General features: G+C 36.8%; 1 protein-coding gene across 5 annotated transcripts in view; it reads right to left on the reverse strand.

The window, feature by feature from the left end:
• The window catches only part of ASB3 (ankyrin repeat and SOCS box containing 3), a 95046-nt gene that overhangs the window by 21392 nt on the left and 49819 nt on the right, over window positions 1-23835 (reverse strand). For all 5 annotated transcript variants that reach the window (XR_014148896.1, XM_031030705.2, XM_081832025.1 and 2 more), the window contains 4 exons: window positions 8433-8545; window positions 7708-7843; window positions 4164-4341; window positions 863-1060 (listed from right to left, as the gene is read on the reverse strand). Coding sequence is in view for 4 of the 5 variants with exons in the window: in XM_031030705.2 (XP_030886565.1) it covers window positions 863-1060; window positions 4164-4341; window positions 7708-7843; window positions 8433-8545 (625 nt within the window). In the remaining variant the exon portion in view is untranslated. The remainder of the gene's footprint in view (window positions 1-862; window positions 1061-4163; window positions 4342-7707; window positions 7844-8432; window positions 8546-23835) is intronic.

A 23835-nucleotide genomic window follows, 5' to 3' on the forward strand; every position in this document is an offset into this window, starting at 1 on the left:
TACTGAATACATTAAAAGTACAAAAAATAAATAAATAAATAAAAAAGTACAATAATATTTACAAAACTAAAATTTCATTTTTAGGCTAAGAACAAGTCTTATAAATTTCAAATGGTAAAATACCTGAAACACAATCAATGCCTTACTTGATAAAGTCATTTTGAATTCTTTTTTCATCCCCCAGCTCTACTAAAGTATAATTGACAAATAAGATTTTCAGTTATTTAAAAATATACAACATAATCCCATAAATATACACACTGTGAAAGGATTTCCCCCCACAGAATTAACACATCCATCACATCGCATATTTACCATTTTCTTTTTTTAGCAAATTTCAATTATACAATACAGTGTTATCAACTATAGTCATCATGTTATACATTAGATCCTCAGGCCTTATTCATCATATAACTGAATGTTTTAATTTTTGAATTGTTTTGAAAACCAAGAATTAGCAGAGAACTCCTGCATTTACTTTATTTTTTTTAATATTTTATTTTTAAGTAGTCTCTACACCCAACGTCAGGCTTAAACCCACAACCCTGAGATCGAGAGTTGCATGTTCCACCAACTGAGCCAGCCAGGTGCCCCACCCTGCGTTTACTTTAATACACTGAAAGTATTCTCTAAAGTGGCCACAATGAAAACATAATCCAGATCCAAAAAGAGAAGAGAAAAAAATCTTGCATTATCACTTCATTTTTACTGCACTTTGATGGAACAAGGTACATCATAGAGGGTTATTTGTTAAGTCAACAATTTAGCACTATGAGATAATAAGTCTCACCATAAAAGGAAATCACTTGGAAATACATCTCCATATAGCAAAAAAGAATAAAAATACAGCAAATATACATACTCCTTTTGGAAAGCCATACACATGGGAGAACTGAATCCAAAGACAAGGCACATCTGGGCATCTGGGCTGTAGCCATGCTGAAGTAACATTTCTAGGCACTCTTCATGCCCTCCAAACACTGCTGAGTAAACGGGACTCACTTTGTCTGGCCCAGTGTCACAAACCCGGTTGGTAAGTGGTATTAACAAGTCCAAGATTCTGTAACCACACAAATTCAGGAGCATTTAATGTTTTTATACGTACATGAGTGCAGGCAACATTTCTACAGCACATATTTTAAGAGTCACCTGACTGATTTAAAGTCTTTCTGTCTTCTACCTACATTAAATTATTACAGGCTGTACACTCCAAAATGTTACCCTTACTATTGTTGCTTTATACAAAGGTCCTTACTATATATCTAAAACAGACTTAAATAATATGACCATAAGTAAATAGGGAACAGGTTTATCCTTATTTTTTCACTATTTACTTTGCCACCCCCATCACCCTACTCCCCCCCAATTCAAATTTTCTGTTAGATATTTTAGCATCTAACAATTTAATACTTCATTACACCAGATATAAACTTATATCAAGAAAATAAATAATTTCCCTTTTTTTAAATAAACTTCCCTTTTTTTAATAAACTGAAGTCTTATTTTTCTAATTATTAAGAATTTTTAAGGATGGTGAGTGTCATGAAATGAATAGCATTTTCATGACAAAGAAATAAGAATTTCTTTTCTTTTTTAAAAGATTTTATTTATTGGGTGCCTGGGTGGCTCAGTTGGTTAAGCGACTGCCTTCGGCTCAGGCCATGATCCTGGAGTCCCTGGATCGAGTCCCGCATCGGGCTCCCTGCTCGGCAGGGAGTCTGCTTCTCCCTCTGACCCTCCCCCCTCTCATGTGCTCTCTCTCATTCTCTCTCTCTCAAATAAATAAATAAAATCTAAAAAAAAAAAAGATTTTATTTATTTATTTGACAGAGAGAGCACAAGCAGGGGGAGAAGCAGAGGAAGAGGGAGAAGCAGACTTCCCGCTGAGCAGGCAGCCCGATGCAGGGCTTGATCCCAGGACCCTGAAATCATGACCTGAGCCGAAGGCAGATGCTTAATGACTGAGGCACCTAGGCGCCCCAAGAATTTCTTTTTTTTTATTTTTAAGATTTTATTTATTTGAGAGAGAGAACAAGCAAATGAGCAAGCAAGGTGGGGAGGAGGGATTGGGCACAAGCAAGGGGAGGAAGAGGAGCAGAAGGAGAGGGAGAAGCAGACACCCTGCTAACAGGGAGCCCAATGTGGAGCTCCATCCCAGGACCCTAAGATCATGACCTGAGCCAAAAGCAGATGCTTAACCGACTGAGCCATCCAGGTGCCCGAAGAAATAAGAATTTCTGCTAAAATATTCTATTCTCTGAAAAGAATATAAGCTCTTTAAACACTAAGGCAGATTTATAAAGAAACTGTTTGCTAAGTAGAGGAACTTCTAAAGAAAATCATTAAAACCTAAGTTCTTAGATTATTTGTAAACTTACCTCCAGATTCAGCTGGAAAGAAAGAACTAGTCTATTCTTCTAAAATTAAAAATAAAACTGTAGAGATAAGGCCAGCCATGAAATCCCCCCTCTTTCTGGGAAAAGAAAGGCAGGGCTACTCCAAAGCTACTTTCCTTTTGTAAGGTAGGCTTAAGATGTTAACATTTAAGTAGAACTTAAACTCACAGAAAGGGTTACATTAGAAGTAGTCTATGGAGGAAATTGTAATGACAAACAGAATTCCCAAAATTGAGGACAAATCCCAATAGGGTTTTGGTATCAATTTAAAGCTCCCAGTATAATTGTGGTGTTTTTATTTTATTTTATTATTTATTTGAGAGAGAGAGAGTGCACAAGCAGGGGGAGGGACAGAGAGAGAGGGAGAGGCAGGCTCCCCGCTGAGCAGGGAGCCCAATGCGGGACTCAATCCCAGGACCCTGGGATCATGACCTGAGCCGAAGGCAGCCGCTTAACCAAATGAGCCACCCAGGCGCCCTGCTCCCAGTATAACTGTACCTAACACTTATGTTTAAATACACAATCAAGAATTTTAAGGGCGCCTGGGTGGCTCAGTCGGTTAAGCGGCTGCCTTCGGCTCAGGTCATGATCCCAGGGTCCTGGGATCGAGCCCCACATCGGGCTCCCTGCTCGGCGGGAAGCCTGCTTCTCCCTCTCCCACTCCCCCTGCTTGTGTTCCCTCTCTCGCGGTGTCTCTCTCTGTCAAATAAATAAATAAAATCTTTAAAAAAAAAAAAAAAAAGAATTTTAAGAAAAATACCAGATCTTAAAACCTAAGTATTCTGTTAAAATAAATAACCTGTTTAATGTCCCTTAATAAATATGTTTAACTTTTAAAAATGGGTTGGAAAAATTATAAAAGATGCAAAAATACATAAAATACCTTTGAGGAAATAGTAAAATACCATGCCACCTAGTGGCATAATAACCAAATTACAGAATTTGTTTTCCTACCATGTAATCACACTAAAGTAATGGCAATTTCAATACTACTTTTTAAATTAAATAATAGTAACAACAACTATAAAACTATTATTTTAGAATTACAACTCTAAAGACTTTAAACATATATTTCTTAATACTATTCATTGCCAATTTATGTTAAGATGGGCTACCATATTCTCATAGGTATAACCAGGTTATTAGCTTCTAAGATTCCTGGAACCCCCAATTTCAGGGAGTTCCAACTTTCTCTAAGTCTTCCTCTCTCCAGAAAATAGCAAATATTTCATAAGAACTTTTGGCTAAGGAAGAAGAGTAACAAGCAGAGAAAAGTACCAAGCTGGACTTGAGATTAGATAAAGAGAAGTCTAGTCAAAGGGTTCAAGACGGGGAGACCTACCCAGCCCACACAAAAGAAAGACTCGACCCAAAAGGAGTCACAAATTCAAAAGCTTTCTGGGGTCAGGGAGGTATCATAAATAAGTTGAATAAGGTCATCAGATCGCTAACTAAAGACACCTGGGATAAAACCAGAGCAGAGAAGAGCATGGCCACAACTTGAGAAATCAGAGGAAAGACTTAAACACCCTTAGGATGCCCCAGAATTCTGTCTCTAGCCACTCCGCTCACACGAGGAAAGTGCAAGACTAAGAGGAGCTCAGGATGGCACGGGACAGATATGGGAATGGATCTAGTCATATAGTAGGTTGGCAAAGAAGGGAATACCAAGGATTCTGCCTAGAGATGAAGGGTCTGGCCCAGAAGATTTATTCCTTATTACTTTTTGATTATGAGACTATTTTTATTTTCTGTTTTAATACTTACTTTGTATGGCCCATTTGTGCAGCTGCATGAATAGGTAACTGCCAAGTGTCCTCATTACAGTAAAGATCAGGATCTGCCCCACTGGATAACAAAAGCTCCACACATTCTGTGTGGCCCTCTTGAGCAGCAATGAACAAGGGAGTAGCTTTGTCCAATGCTTGACAATTGACATTTGCACCTAATACAAAATACAACATTTAACAGACAATCCTAATTTATGGGGAAAAAAAAAGGTGATGATTAACATAAATTTCAAAACAGCTGTCTTAAAAGGGCTTTATAGTACAATAGTTTTTCCAACCCCAGTGGATATTGTCGTATAAACATACTGATTTTCCCCATTTGTTGGTAATCATTTAAATTGTTTCCACTTTTATGTTAACAAGGAAACAAGTGATTAGTACTTTAGAATTCATTTTTAAGCTAAAACAAAAATCTTATTCAATGAAGGATTCATTTCATTCCAATCTGTCCTCTAGCAAGCACTCTGTGGGCCCAATAAGTAATCACTGAAAAATGAAAAATGCAAACCAACAAATACGGAATGTCTGATTATTACAGAAAAATATAAGAAAAACCTAAATCATAAGAATTTATAGATGCCATTAATCAATTCAGGCTGAGATTTATGAAAAAAAAACTAGGGATGCCTGGGTGGCTCGGTCTGTTAAGTGTCTGCCTTCAGCTCAGGTCATGATCTCAGCGCCCTGGGATCGAGTTCTTCATTGGGCTCCTTGTTCAGTGGTGCCTGGTTCTCCCTCTGTCTGCCGCTCCCCCTGCTTGCGCTCACTCTCTCTCTCTCCGACAAATAAATAAATAAAATCTTTTAAAAAAAAAAAAGCTAATGTTGACCATACTCTTCATTAAGTCCCTTTTCTTCATGACCACTGCACGATAAAACCTTATAATGAAAGGGAAAATGTCTATTTAAAATGGGTTTCTGAGCTGATTTTTTTTAAAGAACAAAAACTAATCAATTATTTAAATGCCAGCACATCAAGATGTAACGAAGTGGAAAGTGACCTCACTTTTTGTGAAAGTTTTAAAATATCCCCCAATTTTTCTCATTGACAAATAGTGTGTTAAGTATGCTAAGTATGGTGTTACTACATGACTGTAAGAATTTTTAAATTTCTGGAATATGTCTCAGTGGAAAAGTCATCTTCATCACAAGGAAAAAAACTACCTCTTTGAAAGGATGTTCCATAAATGCACCTGGAATAAACCATAGCCCTGACTTAGGCAAAAATTTAAGCAAAACACAAATAGTAAGTTAATAGTAAGGGTGCATGGAACTTCAGAAACTCCAACTGGACACTCAACACATCCAGGCAAGTAGAATGTTCTTGACTTATACAAGGTGGATGCTTCATCTACAGTCAGCCTCAGAAAGAAGGGAACACTAATCACTGAGAAAAGACTAAGTCAAGAAAAGAAATCTACTTAACTTTCCTTTTTAAGCAGTATTTCATTTTGATTGATAATTTCAAAGTATCAAAAAGAATAAGGAACCAGGCCCCATAAAATTACAGGTAGAGAAATCAGAAAAATGACAAGATAATTCACTGAAAGGAAAAGCATTTTAATAAGTTAGAAACATATATAGCTACATTATAAACATAGCTACATATCTTTCCAATTTGCTGTTCATAACTTCAGAGAGGAGAGGGGAAAAAAGGAACAAAGCAAAACAAAACAGGTGCCTAGCATTTAAGAACAAAGCAAAACAAAACAGGTGCCTAGCATTCTGGGAGACTAGGCATGAGGAAATAGTCATTAAGGTGCAGTTTAATCCATTTTATTCTTTTTTTTTTTAAAGATTTTATTTATTTGACAGAGAGAGAGCACAGGTAGGCAGAGCGGCAGGCAGAGGGAGAGGGAGAAGCAGGCTCCCCACCAAGCAAGGAGCCTGACGCAGGGCTCAATCCCAGAACCCTGGGATCATGACATGAGCCAAAGGCAGACACATAACTGACTGAGCCACCCAGGCGGCCCCATAACCCATTTTACTCTAAATATTAGTTACACACTAATAACTGGAACTTACAGGACTGGAAGCCATAAGATGAATTAGGACAGCCTCAGGAAGGTACAACATAAAAGAGCAAGAGAGGTCATACATGAGAAGACCTGCTTCGAAGCCCTGATTCTGCCAGTAAATATTTTCTAGACCTTTGGCAAGGCACTTAAACACTCAGGGCCTGGGATTCTCAATCTAAAAAAATACATGTTTAAATAAGTGATTTTGGAGATTTCCTCTCAACTCTAAGATTTACAGACTCAATATTTGTAACAGATATCTTAATCTGGCACTTAATACTGTCTTTGCTACATACTTCAACTTGAGCATTTGAAGGTTTGTAAGGAGAAAGCAGAAATAAGAAAATATATGCTTTGCTGTCTAAATAAACTTTGTTTTGTATACTTGGAGGTAACTTTTTTTTTTTTAAGTAGGCTCCACATCTGCAACACCTATCTTGGGCTCATGACCCTGAGATCAAGACGTGAGCTGAGACCAAGTCAAGACGCTTAACCAACTGAGTCACCCAGGCGCCTCCTGGAGGTAATTTATTAAAAACCTAAGTATTATAGACATAAATAAAAAGCCTAGGTATTTAAAAAAAAATTTTTTTTTTTACCTGGTGGCAATCTGATATATTTCCCTTTGGCTCTTAACTATCCATGCTTCATCAGGTTAGTACTGTGAGTCCATACACAGTGTTTGGAGGAATTTAAAAGCCCTTATATAACAAGCATTTCTGGTCACAGAAATGTCACACAGCATAAGAATGTCACCTCAACACCATCTTCTCCAGAAATGCTGAATGTATAATAATTGTCACAGAGAAACCTTTAGCAGGTTTATGTTGCTATTAACATAATAAAGTGTAAACATGCTTTCAAATAAACCCATTTAAATAATCACACAAGGGTGCCTGGGTGGCTCAGTTGGTTGGGCGACTGCCTTCGGCTCAGGTCATGATCCTGGAGTCCCAGGATCGAGTCCCGTATCAGGCTCCCTGCTTAGCAGGGAGTCTGCTTCTCCCTCTGACTCTCCCCCCTCTCATGTGCTCTCTCTCTCATTCTCTCTTTCAAATAAATAAATAAAATCTTTAAAAATAAATAAATAAATAAATAATCACACAATTTATCAAAACATACAACTCAAAGGCTTAATATACAAAATAGCTATCTAATAAATTAATTAAGCTTATATAGTCTCTTGCCCTAGAAAGTTGGAACTGCTCAGGTCCCCATAAGCAAGAACAGACCCATCATTCAACTTGCCAATAAAACTGCTTTAGTGATAGATCATTATGTTCCCCTTCAGATAAATTAGTAGCTGTGCATCACACTACGTTAGTAAAAGACAGTTAGTAACCAGGCTTATAAATCAACTTGCATGTACTCTTATTTACCACTAACATAAAACCATAAATTTCACAACCTGATTTATATCTGGTCAAGAATTATACTTCCTAGGAAGATAACACAGTTAAAACTCAAGATCTTAACAGTGCAAAGGCTAATGGATTAATCTTACCTGATGAAATAAGTATGTTCAAGCTTTCTAGCTTGCCATACTGAGCAGCCACAAATAAAGGTGTGATTCCAAAGTCATCCTGGCATTCCTTGTTTGCCCCTTTTTTAAGAAGCAATTTTATGATCTCAGCATTTTCCTAAAGCACAGATTCACATTTTAAATAGGAGAAAACAAAGAGAATAGAAGGTATCTCTTTTCTTATTGTTGTATTTTGGGGTTTTTTCAACCTCACTAAAGGAAAACTTTTTTAAGTGTACTGTTCAATGAGAAGGAAGTATTAAACAATCAGATTATTCTATACCTTTAGCTAGCCCATTAAACATAAACAGATGAAACACTGCTCTCTAAGAATCATAATCCCTTTAAAGCCTGCAAACTAGTTTGCTAGCCCAAGCACTAAGGAGTTACCAGTTTCTAAACACACTGCTATAAATAAAATAAGCCATTGCTCCTTATCAATTCATATCCCAAATATTCTGATAGTCTCTTAACTCTGCTATCAACATATGAAAAACTTAGATAAACCCTGAAGCCCAAAGCTGCTGGAACTACCAGAGCAGCTGGCTTATTCAGAATGATCATTAGCATTTAGACTGCCTTCTCTGTACTGCACTAACCATCATAAATCACAGGCAAGTAGGAAGCAAAAACTGTATAGAACTGTCATTTTAAAAGGGTAAAACACATAATTTACATGGAAATGAAATAATAAATTCAGAGGTTACCTGAAAAGTAGCCTGGTGCAAAGCGTTCCATCCACACATAGAATGGGATCCATTAACATTTGCTCCATGTCGAAGCAACAGCCTTAACACATCTATCTGTCCATTTTCAACAGCTGCAATACAGCAGTCAAAACAATTATTGTCAGTACAAAGGCATGTTTGCAGGAATGGACACTTTGGAGATGTTCTCATCACTTATTCACCCTGGAACTCACAATGCTCTGATCATTCCTATCAAGAAATCAAAACACATATTCCCTATGCAATCCCAAAACATTCATCACAATTGTCTTAGCCCAGACCTATTAACATATACTATCCTATCTGTTCAAAATTATTTTCAATCCTATTCAAAAGATACAGACGAAATGGAAACAAGAGGCAAACATTTATTCCCTCTGCTAATGAAGACAATGTTTCTGTGGTGTTAAAAATGCAATTGGGAGAGAGACAAGTTTGAATAAGTCAGAAGAAACAGCACCAGGCTGAAGAAACAGTCTCGAAAGGATTGAAAGGTTTCTATTATTACCATCTGACCACAAATGACAATAGTCACTGACAACCCAAAAAAGCAACACTGCAAGTTTCGCATCGTAGATATTTTCTGCCATCATAGACAACAATCATTGTTAAAATGACGTTTTTGTATCAATCAATGAAAATATGGTAAAACTCTGCTTATTTGAAAAGGAGCCTCCAGGTAACCTAAAGGGTATTATTAAAGAACTGCATATGACTTAACTACAGTAACTGAAACTAACAGCTCCCAAGATGCTGCTAACATAGATCCTTTAAAGAAGAGTTCGCATGCCCGTAGATACCTAAAAATCCCTTACCCTTTTTACGAATTTCACCAAATTATTCTACTTTCTTTTACGTATCTAATTTAACATGAGCCCAAGATAGGTGTCGCCTGATGTCAGGTAAATATAACAATTTGTAAATCCTACTTTGTGAGGAAGAACATAAGTATGATGTTACTAAGTTGATACAACACACAAGTGGGACCAAACTTCCCAGAATGTTATCTACCACAAAATTGTGCATTGAAGGTGGCACTGGTTCTGGAGGAGTTAATGAAAAAAAACGGAACACGAGGACAAAGGTATATAGTACTTACTGAAATAAATACAGACACAAATACACCATTAGCAAATCAGGTACACTGTGAATGATGTAGGTGTGAGGTTATTGTGATGACTTTTGGAATTTTAAGTTTGGGGAAATATCAGTTATCTATTAGAAAGAGGACAGATGTGTATAAGAAGGTCTGACTTCATGTGCTTGGTAATGAGAAAGGAGGTTTGAAAAACAAGTATTTTTTATTTTATTTATTTTATATATTTATTCCTTCTACTATAGTTGCAGGTAGGAAGTGAAAATCAACAACTCTCAGTCAAAAATTAGAAAGGCACTAGACTTTTAAATGAAGGGCCACACATGAAAAATGCTAGCATACATAAAACAATAGGAAAGATAAAATATTTAGAAGTAGAAAACAAGAAATGATACATGTACTCATTACCAAAGATAAATGTCACTGATATTCTATTAATTTTGTATATTGAATTTATACCAAAGCTTAGTTCCCCCATAAGGACTGTCAGAAGTTCTACAGTCAAGAATTCTCTTATTCGGGCGCCTGGGTGGCTCAGTCGGTTAAGCGACTGCCTTCGGCTCAGGTCATGATCCCAGGGTCCTGGGATCGAGTCCCGCATCGGGCTCCCTGCTCTGCGTGGAGCCTGCTTCTCCCTCTCCCACTCCCCCTGCTTGTGTTCCCTCTCTCGCTGTGTCTCTCTCTGTCATATAAATAAATAAAATCTTAAAAAATAATAATAAATAAAAAAAAAAAAAGAATTCTCTTATTCAGGGAGGTTTCAGAAATGTGGTGGTTCAGAAACTACCACGGTTGAGATAGCACCGCTGTAATAGAAGTTTAACATATCTTATTTCTAAGTTAACGTTCAAGGGCATTTTACCAAAAAAAAAAACAACAGCTTTTCAAGCTATTTTTTCTATAATCAATTTAAAATCAATCTAATTTTGGGTGGAGGTCATAAGAGAAAAGGAAGAAAATCTGTTTCATATCACATTCATACATCATTATCAGTGATTGCTGGCAAAAATCATTCTATAGCCAGACCCTGAGTTGAAGATTATCAGGCTGTCAGCAGTGATATCTGAAGCAGGGTAAAGATGTTTGTTTTTCATGAGTTAGGCTGACCTTATAAAAATGAAAGTCAAAAAAATTTGTTTTGATTATTAAATACACTATAGTAGAGAGACAGAAAAATTGTTTTTAACATCATAAATACATTAAGATATATGATATCTGCATCTCTAGTGAAAACATTTCCCAATGGCAAAACAGTGAAACCAATACATGAGCAGATAAACAGCATTTTTATAGCTCTCACTAATTATTTAAATATAAAGCAAATTTAATGGTTAATAATTAAGAAACAATGGCTCAGAAAAGTGTACTTAGAGCTTACATCTACTACCAAAAGCCTCTCCTTTGGAAAAGGTGGATTAATTTATTTTTCCTTATATAACAAGTTACCAAATTGAGGAGGTAGGGTGCCGTATGATATGAATGTGTGTTATGCTTCAATACAAGTTTATTTTAAAAAAAGAGAAAAGAACCAGACTTGAACTTCCTGTTTGCTGGCCTCTTAATCCACTAAGAAAGTATGCTCCTTGAGGAAAGAAACTGCGCCTCCTTCTGCTTGTATGCTTTGTGCCAAATGCAGACAGAAGACAGGAAATAAATAATCGTTGTCTGGATGAATGGGAAAAAAAAAACGTCTAAAAAGAAGTAAAATTTTCACTTTTTAAGAACACATCCCCTTTCCAGGGGCGCCTGGGTGGCTCAGTTGGTTAAGCGACTGCCTTCGGCTCAGGTCATGATCCTGGAGTCCCGGGATCGAGTCCCGCATCAGGCTCCTTGCTCGGCAGGGAGTCTGCTTCTCCCTCTGACCCTCCTCCCTCTCATGCTCTCTGTCTCTCATTCTCTCTGTCTCAAATAAATTAAAATTAAAATTAAAAAAAAAAAAAAAGAACACATCCCCTTTCCAAACTAAAAAGGCTTCAGAATTAGACTTCTGGATAGGACAACATAACTAGAACTAAACTAGCCTTCCCACCATCAATTATTGCACAAGTGAACAAATATGTAAGGCAACTTTTTCTGGCATTAAATAGGCGGAACATTGTGATTCCCGAGAGAAGGGAAACACATGAGGTAAGCCCCGTGACCACCTCAGCTCTCTGCCAGGCAACATTTATTAATTATGGTGCTTTGAGCTAAAGTCCAAGCAGGGCAAGGGTAAGGTTGAGGAAAAGGTACTCCAAGAAAGGAAACAGCCCAAGCAGAGGATAGCAGTCCACTAAGGAAGCAGAGATTAGAGTTTAAGTAGTTGACATCTGTGGTGGAAGGCCCCAGAGAAAAGAGATCTGTGCAGAGAGGTCCTGGTGTGGAAGTTCTCTAAGAATCCTTGCCTGAGTCTGGGCTGCACATGCCAAAGGCAAGACGAAGCTTACTGGAGAACTGCTAAAGGATTAAGAATGGAATAAGGGGAGCCTAGGTGGCTCAGTCTTCAGGTTAAGCATCTGCCTTTGGCTCAGGTCATGATCCCAGAGTTCTGGGATCGAGCCCCATCAGGCTCCCTGCTTGACAGGGAGCCTGCTTCTCCCTCTTCCCCGCTTGTACTCTGTCTCACTCTCTCTCTCAAATAAATAAATAAAAACTTAAAAGAAAAAAAAAGAATGGAACAGAGATAACTAGAGGTCAAACAGTGCTGAGGACAATGGAAATCCTAGGAGTTCTGGTCAGTTACAGGGGTGAAACAATAAGATACCTCATTAACACTTTGGGCATCCAGCTAAAATACCCAAAAGACCAAGCCCTGGGAGTAAAAACCGTATCTGAGAGTAACACCTACTCTAGATCTGCTCTAATGAAGCCTAAAATAAGCCTCGCAAGATGGGGAAGGGGGCAGAGGTTGGGAGATGAGAGTCCTGCCAAATTAGACACACTCGGGAAACACCTTAAGCTCTCCACAGATACAGTCTAACAAAGCATAAGACCAAACCTAAACAAGCTGTAGGTGATATGTCAGTAAATGAATTATTAGAAAAAAAAAAAAAATATCAACATTTCTCATATGAAGATAACAGAACTCAAATCTTTCTAACATACTATCCACCATGTCCAGTATACAAGTCAGAAAGCAGTCACCAGAAACTGACCCCAAGATGGCCCGGATGTTGGAATTAACAGATGAAATAAAGCAACTAGTATAAACATGCTTTAAAAATTTAAGGGAAATATGTTCAAAGACTTTACTTTTAAAATATATGGTATATAGAAAGGTATACACAGAGAATCTCAGCAGAAAACTGAAATCATTAAGAAAAAAAAAGAAAAAGAAATTCCAGAACTGAAAAAAAGAAATGGATGGGCTTTTAAAAGAAGATTAGAGAAAGGAGAAGAGTCAGTGAACTTGAAGACATCAATATAAATCATCCAGGGCGGCTGGGTGGCTCAGTCGTTAAGCGTCTGCCTTCAGCTCAGGTCATGATCCCAGGACCCTGGGATCGAGCCCTGCATCAGGCTCCCTGCTCAGCAGGAGGCCTGCTTCTCCCTCTTCCACTGCTTGTGTTCCCTCTCTCACTGTGTCTCTCTCTGTCAAATAAATAAATAAATAAATCTTTAAAAATATATATATATATAAATCATCCAATCTAAAGAACTGAGAGAGCAGGGCATCTGGCTGGCTTAGTCAGAAGAGTATGCAACTCTGGATCTTGGGGTGGTGAGTCTGAGCCTCACGTTGGGTACAGCAATTACTTAAATAAATAAAACTTTGAAAAAAACAAAGAAAGAACTGAGAGGAAAAAAGACTGCAGGAAAATTAACTGTGCATCAGGAACCTGTGGGTCAACATCAGATAGTCCAATATACATGTAATTGAAAGTCCCAAAGGAGAAGAGAGTAAGAATGGGACAGAGAAAAATATATTTCAAGAAATAATGGCTGAAATTTTCCAAAATTTGCTTTAAAAAACATAAAGAAAAGCCACATTGACTTACAGATCCCAGAAAATCAGCAAACCACAGTGCTTTAGAAGAAGTCACTATACTTCTTATGATTTCACATTATATGTAAATTAAGGATGATTATATGAACATACCTGACAGTTCCATGGAAGAATTCCCATTATTATAGAAGGGGCTACAAACAACAAGCCACTGAAATCAACTTAACAGCTTAATAGTTTAATTTTTTTTCAGGGCTCCCACTTGCACTTAAAATCTACCATTTCATCATATCCTTCAAGACTCTGCGATAATAAATTAATTAATCCAGCCATTCAACAGTACCAGGGACTGTACCAAGCACAAGGGTTATATAGCAGTCAACTCAAGAGACAAGGTATTTGCCTTCATGGAACTTCCCTTTTAGTCAGAGAGATGGATAATAAACAAACACAGAGAAATAAAATAAGTTCTCATGAAAATACTGTGAAAGAAATTAACAGAGTAAAATAATAGACAGTGACTGGGGATGAGTGTGCTACTTTAGAAAAGGAGATAGAGGTCATCTTTGAAACAAAGACAGCTAGCTGAAGAGAGAAATGAAAGATAAAAAGCAGTAAGTCACACAAAGAGACTGAGGAGGAGTAGTCCAAGCAGGAAACAGGAGTGTAAAGGCCATGAGGGAGCCAAGAGCTGGGTATGTTTGAGCAACAGCAAGATGGCCCCTACGGCTTAAGTGTAAGTCAGGGAGAGGAAATAAGGCCAAAGAGGTCTCAGGAAGAAGCCGTATTTTGTATGGCATAGTCAGAAGTTTTAATTAATTGGTTGACTGATTTGTTTGTTCATTTATTTATATTCAAGGAAAAAATTTTCAGCTGGAGCATCAATGGAAAACAGCTCTCTCTTCAGACTCACCTTGTGAGTCTCTCCCCCTCACTTTCCTGTGTTCTAGCCACACTCCTTTTGCCTTATTTCAATGGTTCATTCCATACTTTCAGAATGCAACAACTAAGAAAAATTTTCACTGACCAGCCCAACTAAAGCAGGTCCCCCTATTACTTTCTATTATATCTAATGTCCCATTCCTCTCTATCACTTATTAATAGATTACAATTATAATTCACATGTATACTTTTTCATTATAAATTCCCCACCAGATTATAAACCTCACTCACTACTATATATCCCCAGCACTTAGCAAAGTGCCTGACTTTTAAAGCCACTCAGTAAATATAAGCTAGATGACAGAAACAGAAGAGGATTTATACTGACTGGTCACTTCAAACATTAAACACACCATCACAAATACTAAAAGAATAGAAATGAGCAGAGGGGAAAAAACGACTTGAGATTAACACTAAGCAGGATTCTCAAATTGACTAATCAGATCTTTGCTATTACACAGGAAAGATAAACCTACACATGATTGATGTTAAAATGGAAACAATAAGATTCAAGTAATAAAATCTAGAGAAGTATTTATTTGGAACTTATAAATTAAATGAGATATTCACATAATGAGTTCTTTTACTGCTATAATCAAAATTTAAACAATAACTTATAAACACATAAAAAGATCAACATCATTAATCATGAGTGAAATGCAAATCAGAACCATGAGATGCCACTTCACACCCATTAGGATGGCTATAATCAAAACGATGGACAAGTATTGACAAGGATATGGAGAAACTGAAACCATCATCCATTGCTGGTAGGAATGTAAAATGGAACAGCCACTTTATAAGTCCAGCAGTTCCTCAAAAACATAAACATAGGGTTATCACATGATCCAGCTATTCCACTCCTTGAAATTTCCACAGAACAAACCAGAAAACATATATCCATACAAAAACTTTTACACAAATGATTTTGGCAGGATTATTCGTAATAGTCAAGAAGTAGAAACAACCCAAATGTTCATCAATTGAAGAATGGATAAACAAAAGGTGGTACAACCACACTACTGAATATTATTCAGCCATAAAAAGGAATAAAGTACTGATACATGCTACAACATGAACCTTAAAAACTTTATGCTAAATGAAAAAAGCCAGACATAAAAGGCCACATATTGTGTGATTATAGGAAATGTCGAGAATAAGCAATTCCATAGACACAATGGAGTTTCATAGTTGCCAGGGGCTAGGGGGAAGGAGCGGGGAGTGACTGCTACCACATACAGGGGCTCCTGTAACTGATGGTGTCTTTACGTTTTGTACTATCTTTCCGCCTATCTCTCTTTCAAGTCACAAGTGTTTCTATCAACATATTTCTTTTAAAACTTCGTGGATCTTCTGGGAATCTTCTTAGGGTTCTCTTTAATAGACAAAAACCACACTCACAAAGCTCTTTGACATAAGCCCTTCTCTGCCCTGGGCTTCTGCTGAGGAGCAAAACCCCAAGTTTCTTAAAGCCCCACTGTTTGAGTGTACCTATAAATCACACCCTAAAATCTTTAGAGGACCTTTCATCTGCCTGAATACTTCTATGGCACCACCTTTATCACACACAGATTTTAACAAAGTACTTTACAATCATATAGAAGACTTCACTTTGATACCATGTTTCCCTGGTGGTGCCCTGGATTTGGTATTTGCTTGTAAATCTTAATGTAAGTCTTCTTAGTTTAAGCCTTTTGCTCTTAGTGGAGGCTGAGAACTTTCAAAACTATGAAGTCCAGGCTCTTTTGTGTTTTAAAGTCTTTCTTTTAGTTGACCTCTCTTCTCTCACTTTTTTTCTCAAAGTGTTTTCTGGCTTACTCCACTGGAAAATCATCACCTTGAATATAGTTACCAGAACCCTTTGGCCCATCAGCATTAATTAAAATATGAACCATGGGACAGTGCGGGGCGGGGGCGGTGCACACTGATGGAACTTGTTAAGAGTGGTAAGAGGTGTTAGATTAACTGATTAGCAGTTTCTAAAGGAAAAATAAATTTAGATCCAAACTTTTCACTACACAATAATCAAAAAATAAAAATTTAAAAAACCAGAATTGCACATTTATCAGATTTTAGTAGAAAAACATTCTAGGGCGCCTGGGTGGCTCAGTCGTTAAGCGTCTGCCTTTGGCTCAGGTCATGATCCCAGGGTCCTGGGATCGAGCCCCGCATCGGGCTCCCTGCTCCGCGGGAAGCCTGCTTCTCCCTCTCCCATTCCCCCTGCTTGTATTCCCTCTCTCGCTGTGTCTCTCTGTGTCAAATAAATAAATAAAATCTTTAAAAAAAAAAAAACATTCTAAACCTTAATGCCATAGATACAATCACAAAGTAAAAGACAAAAGGATTTCAACAGATATATATACAATAGAATTGAAAAAGTAGTGAGGAAACAAGTGCTCAGGGAAATAATAATTTTCACCAAACATAAAAACGAGCTTAATAATATAAAGAATTCATAAAAATCAGTAAGGAAAACATGAAGACTCTTATAGATGAGTGACATGAATAAATTTATAAAAAAATAAAGTACAAGAAATAAACAGATAATGGGAAAACATATAAACATGGTAATATTTCTTAAATTAGCAAATACGTTATGCAAATGGTGTCCTTGTGATGATTTACCAACTTTTCAGTGATTTAATAAGGTTAATATGAAAGTGTAATAAAATGTTTATTTTTTATTTACTAATCCTTCAATGAAAATTTGTTGTGTGGAAAAATTTCAGTTATTTTTTTTCAAACATGAAGTGACTAGTAATAAAAAGTCTAAATGTCTAATATTATGATATAATACCTTCAGTAGACTAAAATAATATCTAAAACTATAACTGTTAAGACAGTATTGAAATGTAAAAAAATGCTTACAGCAGATTAAGTGAAAAAATGTAAATTGGATATATGTATGATGCATTATATAAAATGTGAAGTGCTTCTTTAAAATTATAAAATATCTACATGAATTTCTGTATAAACTACATAAAATACCTACCCATAAGGAATTGCAGGGAATTCTTGAAGATACAAATGTGTAGGATAAGGGACAATTTTTTTTCTTCTTAAAATCTGCTAATGTTTACACAATAAAAAAAAATAGAAAAAAATGAAATTTGTGATATCTATGCTGTTAATACAGACACCTCCTTTTCAGCATATATCTACTAGTCTGTCTCACTATTAACAATTTTTCCAAATAGATATCATATTTCAAAAATTTGTACAGTAGTATTTTGGAGATTGGCTTATTCCAAAGTCTACAAATATTTCATCACAAGACAATACTTCTGCTGTTGGCCACAATCTTCAAGCTCACTTTAACATCTGCCTTTAAACAGAATTTCAGCCCAAAGAACAATTCAAAATTACATTTAAATACCATAAGACAGAAATTCCTATATAATACCTGTGTGAGAACTCACTCTTTTTACAGCATTTCCCTATAATAAGATTTCAGATCCTGTGTTACAACCTAGAGTATAGAAGCATATAGAGAAGCCTACGGAATTAGTGAAGCAACACTGTAGGGGCAGACAGATGATTCAAATGTCTGGAACACAGTCCTGCTTCCTCATTATGATCAAAGAGATCTGCTGTGTGCAGAAAAAAACCAGACCTCTGAAGTCATCTTTCAGGGGACAAAAAAGTGTGTTTTTATCTATCCATTAGTTTGAGTTCTATAAACAACAAATAAATATATTCTACTGAGGGTCACAAACTGAACAGCTTATCAGTTAGATTCTATTTTATTTGGTCCACACAGTTTTATTTGGTTTTGTTCATATTTTTTGTTTTATAGTTGAGGCAACATTCAGAAATTGGGAATTTTCACATTAAAAAAATACATATATCCATATTCGAAGTACCTTGCAATCTGGCAACACTGGGCCGGAGCAAGTAGTGGCTGTCCCTTCACACTGGGTTTCACTTTCCTCAATAGTCCCTAACATTCTCTAGGCCTCAGCACTTATAATCCACCTGCTGGCCCCAGTAAGCCTCATTGTCCAATTTATTTTCTCCAGAATAATTACCTATGACCAATTTTATTGGTTTAAATAAACATGTTTACCTTTCGTCCTCCACAACTATATTGATCTTGTCAACCAACCTTACAAACATACACACTATTTTCCCATCCCAAAAAAAGGAGTCCAAAGTCCATAATCCTCTCTTTCCATGGTCACTACCTGTACAAACAGCCATTCATTTGCCAGGTTTTCCTCTACTCCAAAAAACACAACTGGGCCTGCAGGCAGAAGCTGTTAACACAGAACCTGTACGCTCTTTCGTGTCCTCCTATTTCCTGTCCAAGTTTTTAATGACTCTAAAGACATTTCCTTAGACTGTTTAATTAGTATCATTTGTTCATTTTCTCATGTCTCAGTAAGAGTAGGCTGCAGCTACTGACAATGACAAATCTTTAAAGACTTAAATTCCAAGACAACAAACTGCATACTTTCTACCTGGCCGTACTGGGGCTACATACAGTCACTGACTTCACACTCAACAGTCACCAACGACTACAACTCAAATACTTTCCTCCCAATCCAACAACAACAAAAAAACCCTTACACTCATCAGTGTTTACAGATTTTCTGTACTTTTCCATGATCTAATCCCAGCAAAGTCTTGATTGGAAATTAATTTCTATTCACCTAAATTTGGAAAAGAATTTATAATTTAAGTGTATGTGTTTATTGTCATTGCCAGTCATATCCTAGAAGCCTATTAACATGTTTTACTGCAAAATACTTCAGCAATCAGGACACCTGGGTGGCTCAGTCATTAAGCAGCTGCCTTCGGCTCGGGTCATGATCCCAGGGTCCTGGGATCAGGTCCTGCATCGGGCTCCCTGCTGAGTGGGGGGCCTGCTTCTCCCTCCGACTGCCACTCCCCTTGCTTGTGCTCTCATTCTCTCTCTCTCTCTGTTAAATAAATAAATAAATAATCTTTAAAAAAAATACTTCAGCAACCTAATCATTATGGCAAGGCTGAAGAATTATTTAGTTTTGAAGGAATATTATTAATAAACCATGCCTACATATTTGTATGTAGTATAGGCACTAAACTAAAATTTCTTTTCCTCAATAAGGTGGTAATACCAACTTCCTTTGATTTAGAAGCATTTCCATAACTGAAGTGATTCTGAGCAGAGAAACAGTGATTTGTGGATATCATCAAAAAAAACTAATTTCTATGTGATACTAGGACAGCCATATACATGAAAAGTATCCTGTAAGATATTTTGAAGAAGAGAAGAGGAAGAAAGGAAGGAGGAAGAGAAAGAAACTACTTCATGGGTGCAAATAACTAGGACCAGACATTTCAGCAGCATGGAACTATAAGTCCCCTTTTATTCTTGTGGTATCATACTCAGTATGTACCAACATCATAATATCTCTCAATCAGAATCTTCAAGTAACATGTGCTCACATGAGCATCAGTAACAATCTGTGCACAAGATGCTGTCTGGAGAACAAGGAAAATTAAGTCAACTCTTACAAATATATAACATTCTTTTAGATTTATTTTATTTTTATTTATTTATTCATGAGAAACAGAGAGAGGGACAGAGGGAGAGAGGCAGGCTCCATGCTCCAATACGGGACTCGATCCCAGGACCCCCGGATCACGACCTGAGCCGAAGGCAGACGCTTAACCAACTGAGCCACCCAGGCATCCTATAACATTCTTTTAAAACACCATTAGCATTCTTGGAAGATGCTTAAGATTGTTAACTATTCATCCATCCAAGACTTTGTCCTAAAATCAATGAACAGGTAACAAACATTACATGAGGTAGAAATGATGAAACACTGTACTAAAAATAAAATAAAGGACAAATAAACTAATTACAATTCAGAGACCTTAACTGGATCCTGATTTCAACAATCTGAAAAATACACATAATCATATATATGACAATCAGGGAAATTCTAACACCAATTGGATGTTTGTTGATACTGATGAATTATTGTTATCTTTAAGAGCAATAATAGCATTGTGATAGTTTTTTAAAGAAACATATTTATCCTTTGCAGATACATACACAAATATTTATGTGTTAAATTATATGATGAATGGGGTTTTCCCTCAAAATAATGAAGTGGAGACAGTGAGTAGAGCTATAAATGAAACAAGATTTGCCCTAAGTTGAAAACTACTGAAGTTCAGTGTTAGGTACATGGCAACTTATTTCATTTGTCTTTATATTTAAGAATGCCACAAATTTTGAAGAGAATTTCAAATGGGAATTCCAAAAACATTTTGCATATCTGAAATATTCTTAATGTGTATAAATGTGAATTTTTTAAAACATATCAGAATAAAAATTTAACTGAACATTCTTACTTACTTAATAATATAATTTAAGGTTATATTTTACATATTAATTAAAAATTCTTTAAAACCTAAAGAAACAGAGAGGGAGAAGAGACAAGAAAGTAGATAATCTACAGGAGAATAATAACAGTAATTAGGACTGACCTCACCTTCATAATACTTTGTGCCTCTTACAGCACTTACTAAAGTGTGCCTTGAATTGTTATTTTAATAACCCCAATTAGATAGTAAACCCTTGATAGTAGGAACTAAGCCTAACAAAGAAGACAGAACCCTGATCATCACCTAATCAATTGAGGACAACGAGGAAAATTCTGCTGCAACTTCTACCATCTCGCTAAAGCAAAGCTGACTGGCTAAACTGGTGATTCTCTACTTCTTCCCTTTCAACATGCTGTGGGACCCACCTGGTACTGCATGCTAGGGCAGAGGAGACAAATGCTTCAAAGACAGAAGAGCACTACTGCTCATTTAAGGATGTATGATCAGCCAAACTCTCCAATACAGAACCACCAGCCACAAGCAGGTGTTTACATTTAAATTACTTAAATTATAAATCAAAACCACAATATCACCTCGCACCTGTCAGAATGGCTAAAATCAAAAATACAAGAAACAATAAGGTTGATGAGGATGTGAAGAAAAAGGAACCCTTGTGCACTGTTGGTGGGAATGCAAACTGGTGCAGCCACTGTGGAAGACAGTATAGCGGTTCCTCAAAAAATTTAAAATAGAATTACCATATAATTCAGTAACTCTACTACTGGGTATTTACCCAAAGAATACGAAAACAATAATTCAAAAAGATATATGCGCCCCTATGTTTATTACAGCATTATTTACAATAGCCAAATTATGGAAGCAACCTAAATGTCCATCGACAGATGAATGCATAAAGATGTGGTATACATGGGCGCCTGGGTGGCTCAGTTGGTTAAGCGACTGCCTTCGGCTCAGGTCATGATCCTGGAGTCCCGGGATCGAGTCCCGCATCGGGCTCCCTGCTCGGCAGGGAGTCTGCTTCGTCCTCTGACCCTATCCCCTCTCATGTGTTCTCTCTCTCTCATTCTCTCTCAAATAAATAAATAAAATCTTTTTAAAAAAAAAAAAAGATGTGGTATACACATATATATATAATGGGATATTATTCAGCCCTAAAAAACAATGAAATCCTGCCATTTGCAACAACATGGATGAATCTAGAGAGTATAATGCTAAGCAAAATAAGTCAGTAGAGAAAGACAAATACCACATGATTTCACTCATATGTGGAATTTAAGAAACAAAACAAATGAACAAAGAGAAAAAAAGAGAGACAAACCAAGAACTCAACTATAAAGAACAAACTAATGGTTACCAGAGGGAAGGTGGGTGGGGGAATGGTTGAAATGGTGAATGGGATTAAGAGTACACTTATCAAGATGAGCACTGAGTCATGTATAGAACTGTTGCATCACTATATTGTACACCAAAACTAATATGATACTGTATACTGGATTTAAAATAAAATTTAAATATTTAAATTAATTAGATTTAATTTATTGAAATTTGAGTACCTCAATCAAACTAGCCACATTTGAAGTGCTCAGGAGCCATACATAGCTAGTGATTATCATAATGGACAGTGTAGATATAGTACATTTCCAAGTTCTATGGGACAGCATTGGCCTAGAGTTTAGAATTTAACTGAATTGGAATTTAATCTAGAATACTAGGCACATCTGTCTGAGATACATGCATGCCTGGCAATGGGGACAGGGAACCAGGCCACCAGTTGTGGCTCCAATGGCTTGGAGTTAAGTGTTCAAGGACAGAAAGGAAATGAGTAATCCTAGAGCCTGCAAAAGTACTGTGGTTCCCACAGAGAAAAAGAAAGCAGAATCATAATGATCTGGTATTATACCAGCATTCAACAGAGACCAGAGCTCAAGGATAAAGAGTAAAGATGAATAAAACACCCCACTTTGGAAAGTAGAGCTCAAAATGTCTGGGGCACACAGAGAGATGGGAGAAGGGTTTTCCTCCCTCAATCCAAACAGATATGTACTGTGATTGTCTCTCTAAGACTGCAGCTGAGACAGTAGAAAAGAAAAACCAGAAGCTCTGAGGGAAGGGACACTGCCCCTCTGGCAAGAGGTTATATTATAGTGCTGGAGAAGCCTATAAGAGCAAAAGTCTAAGAAAACAAGGATGACAATTTCAATAATTTCTAGGGAGACAGTTTCTCCATTTCCTAAGTTAAAGGGAAAAAGAAGTGATCTGGGAAAGCATCCTGAATAACAAAATATTTTTGAAAAAGAAGAAATCAAGGAACTGAAAACAGTCTTTGACCCATATAAAACTTCTAACCAAAATCAAAATTTAGTTGAGGCATGGAGCATATTAAGTGCCGTCCAAATCCCCAGATAAAGACTTCCTGAAGGCATGAACTCAACATAGGATTCTCATTTGGGACAAATACGACAAACCTATACATACATGTAAGTAATAAATCTAACTAGGAATAGTAAGTTCTAACTAGGAATAGTAAATAATGATCATCATATAATGCAACATTCATTAAAGAATAGATTTTTAAGGGGCGCCTGGGTTGCTCAGTCGGTTAAGCGACTGCCTTCGGCTCAGGTCATGATCCTGGAGTCCCGGGATCAAGTCCCGCATCAGGCTCCCTGCTCGGCAGGGAGTCTGCTTCTCCCTCTGACCCTCCTCCCTCTCATGCTCTCTCTATCTCATTCTCTCTCTCAAATAAATAAATAAATAAAATCTTAAAAAAAAAAAAAAAGAATAGATTTTTAAAAGAAGAACTTTTAAAAATGTAATTATCTTACTGAATGTTCTTTTGGGAAAATGCCTAATGTGACCACGTATTCTAGGGAACTACTGTAGACAAGTTCTATACCAAATGCAAATCACAGTGAGCTGAGTTTTACATCTATAAGCTAGAAATATACTCTTTCATTTTAAAGCTCCGATTTTGACAGTAATTCTACTGAGAAACATCACAGTCAGTGAGGCTGAAGTGGACAGTTCAAACACAGGCTGTCCATCTCCTCTTGTTATAGCAGCAGGATGGCAATTTC

The sequence above is a fragment of the Leptonychotes weddellii genome, chromosome 10 (genome assembly GCF_054177405.1).
Source record: "Leptonychotes weddellii isolate Sample4059 chromosome 10, ASM5417740v2, whole genome shotgun sequence".
Lineage (NCBI taxonomy): Eukaryota > Metazoa > Chordata > Mammalia > Carnivora > Phocidae > Leptonychotes > Leptonychotes weddellii.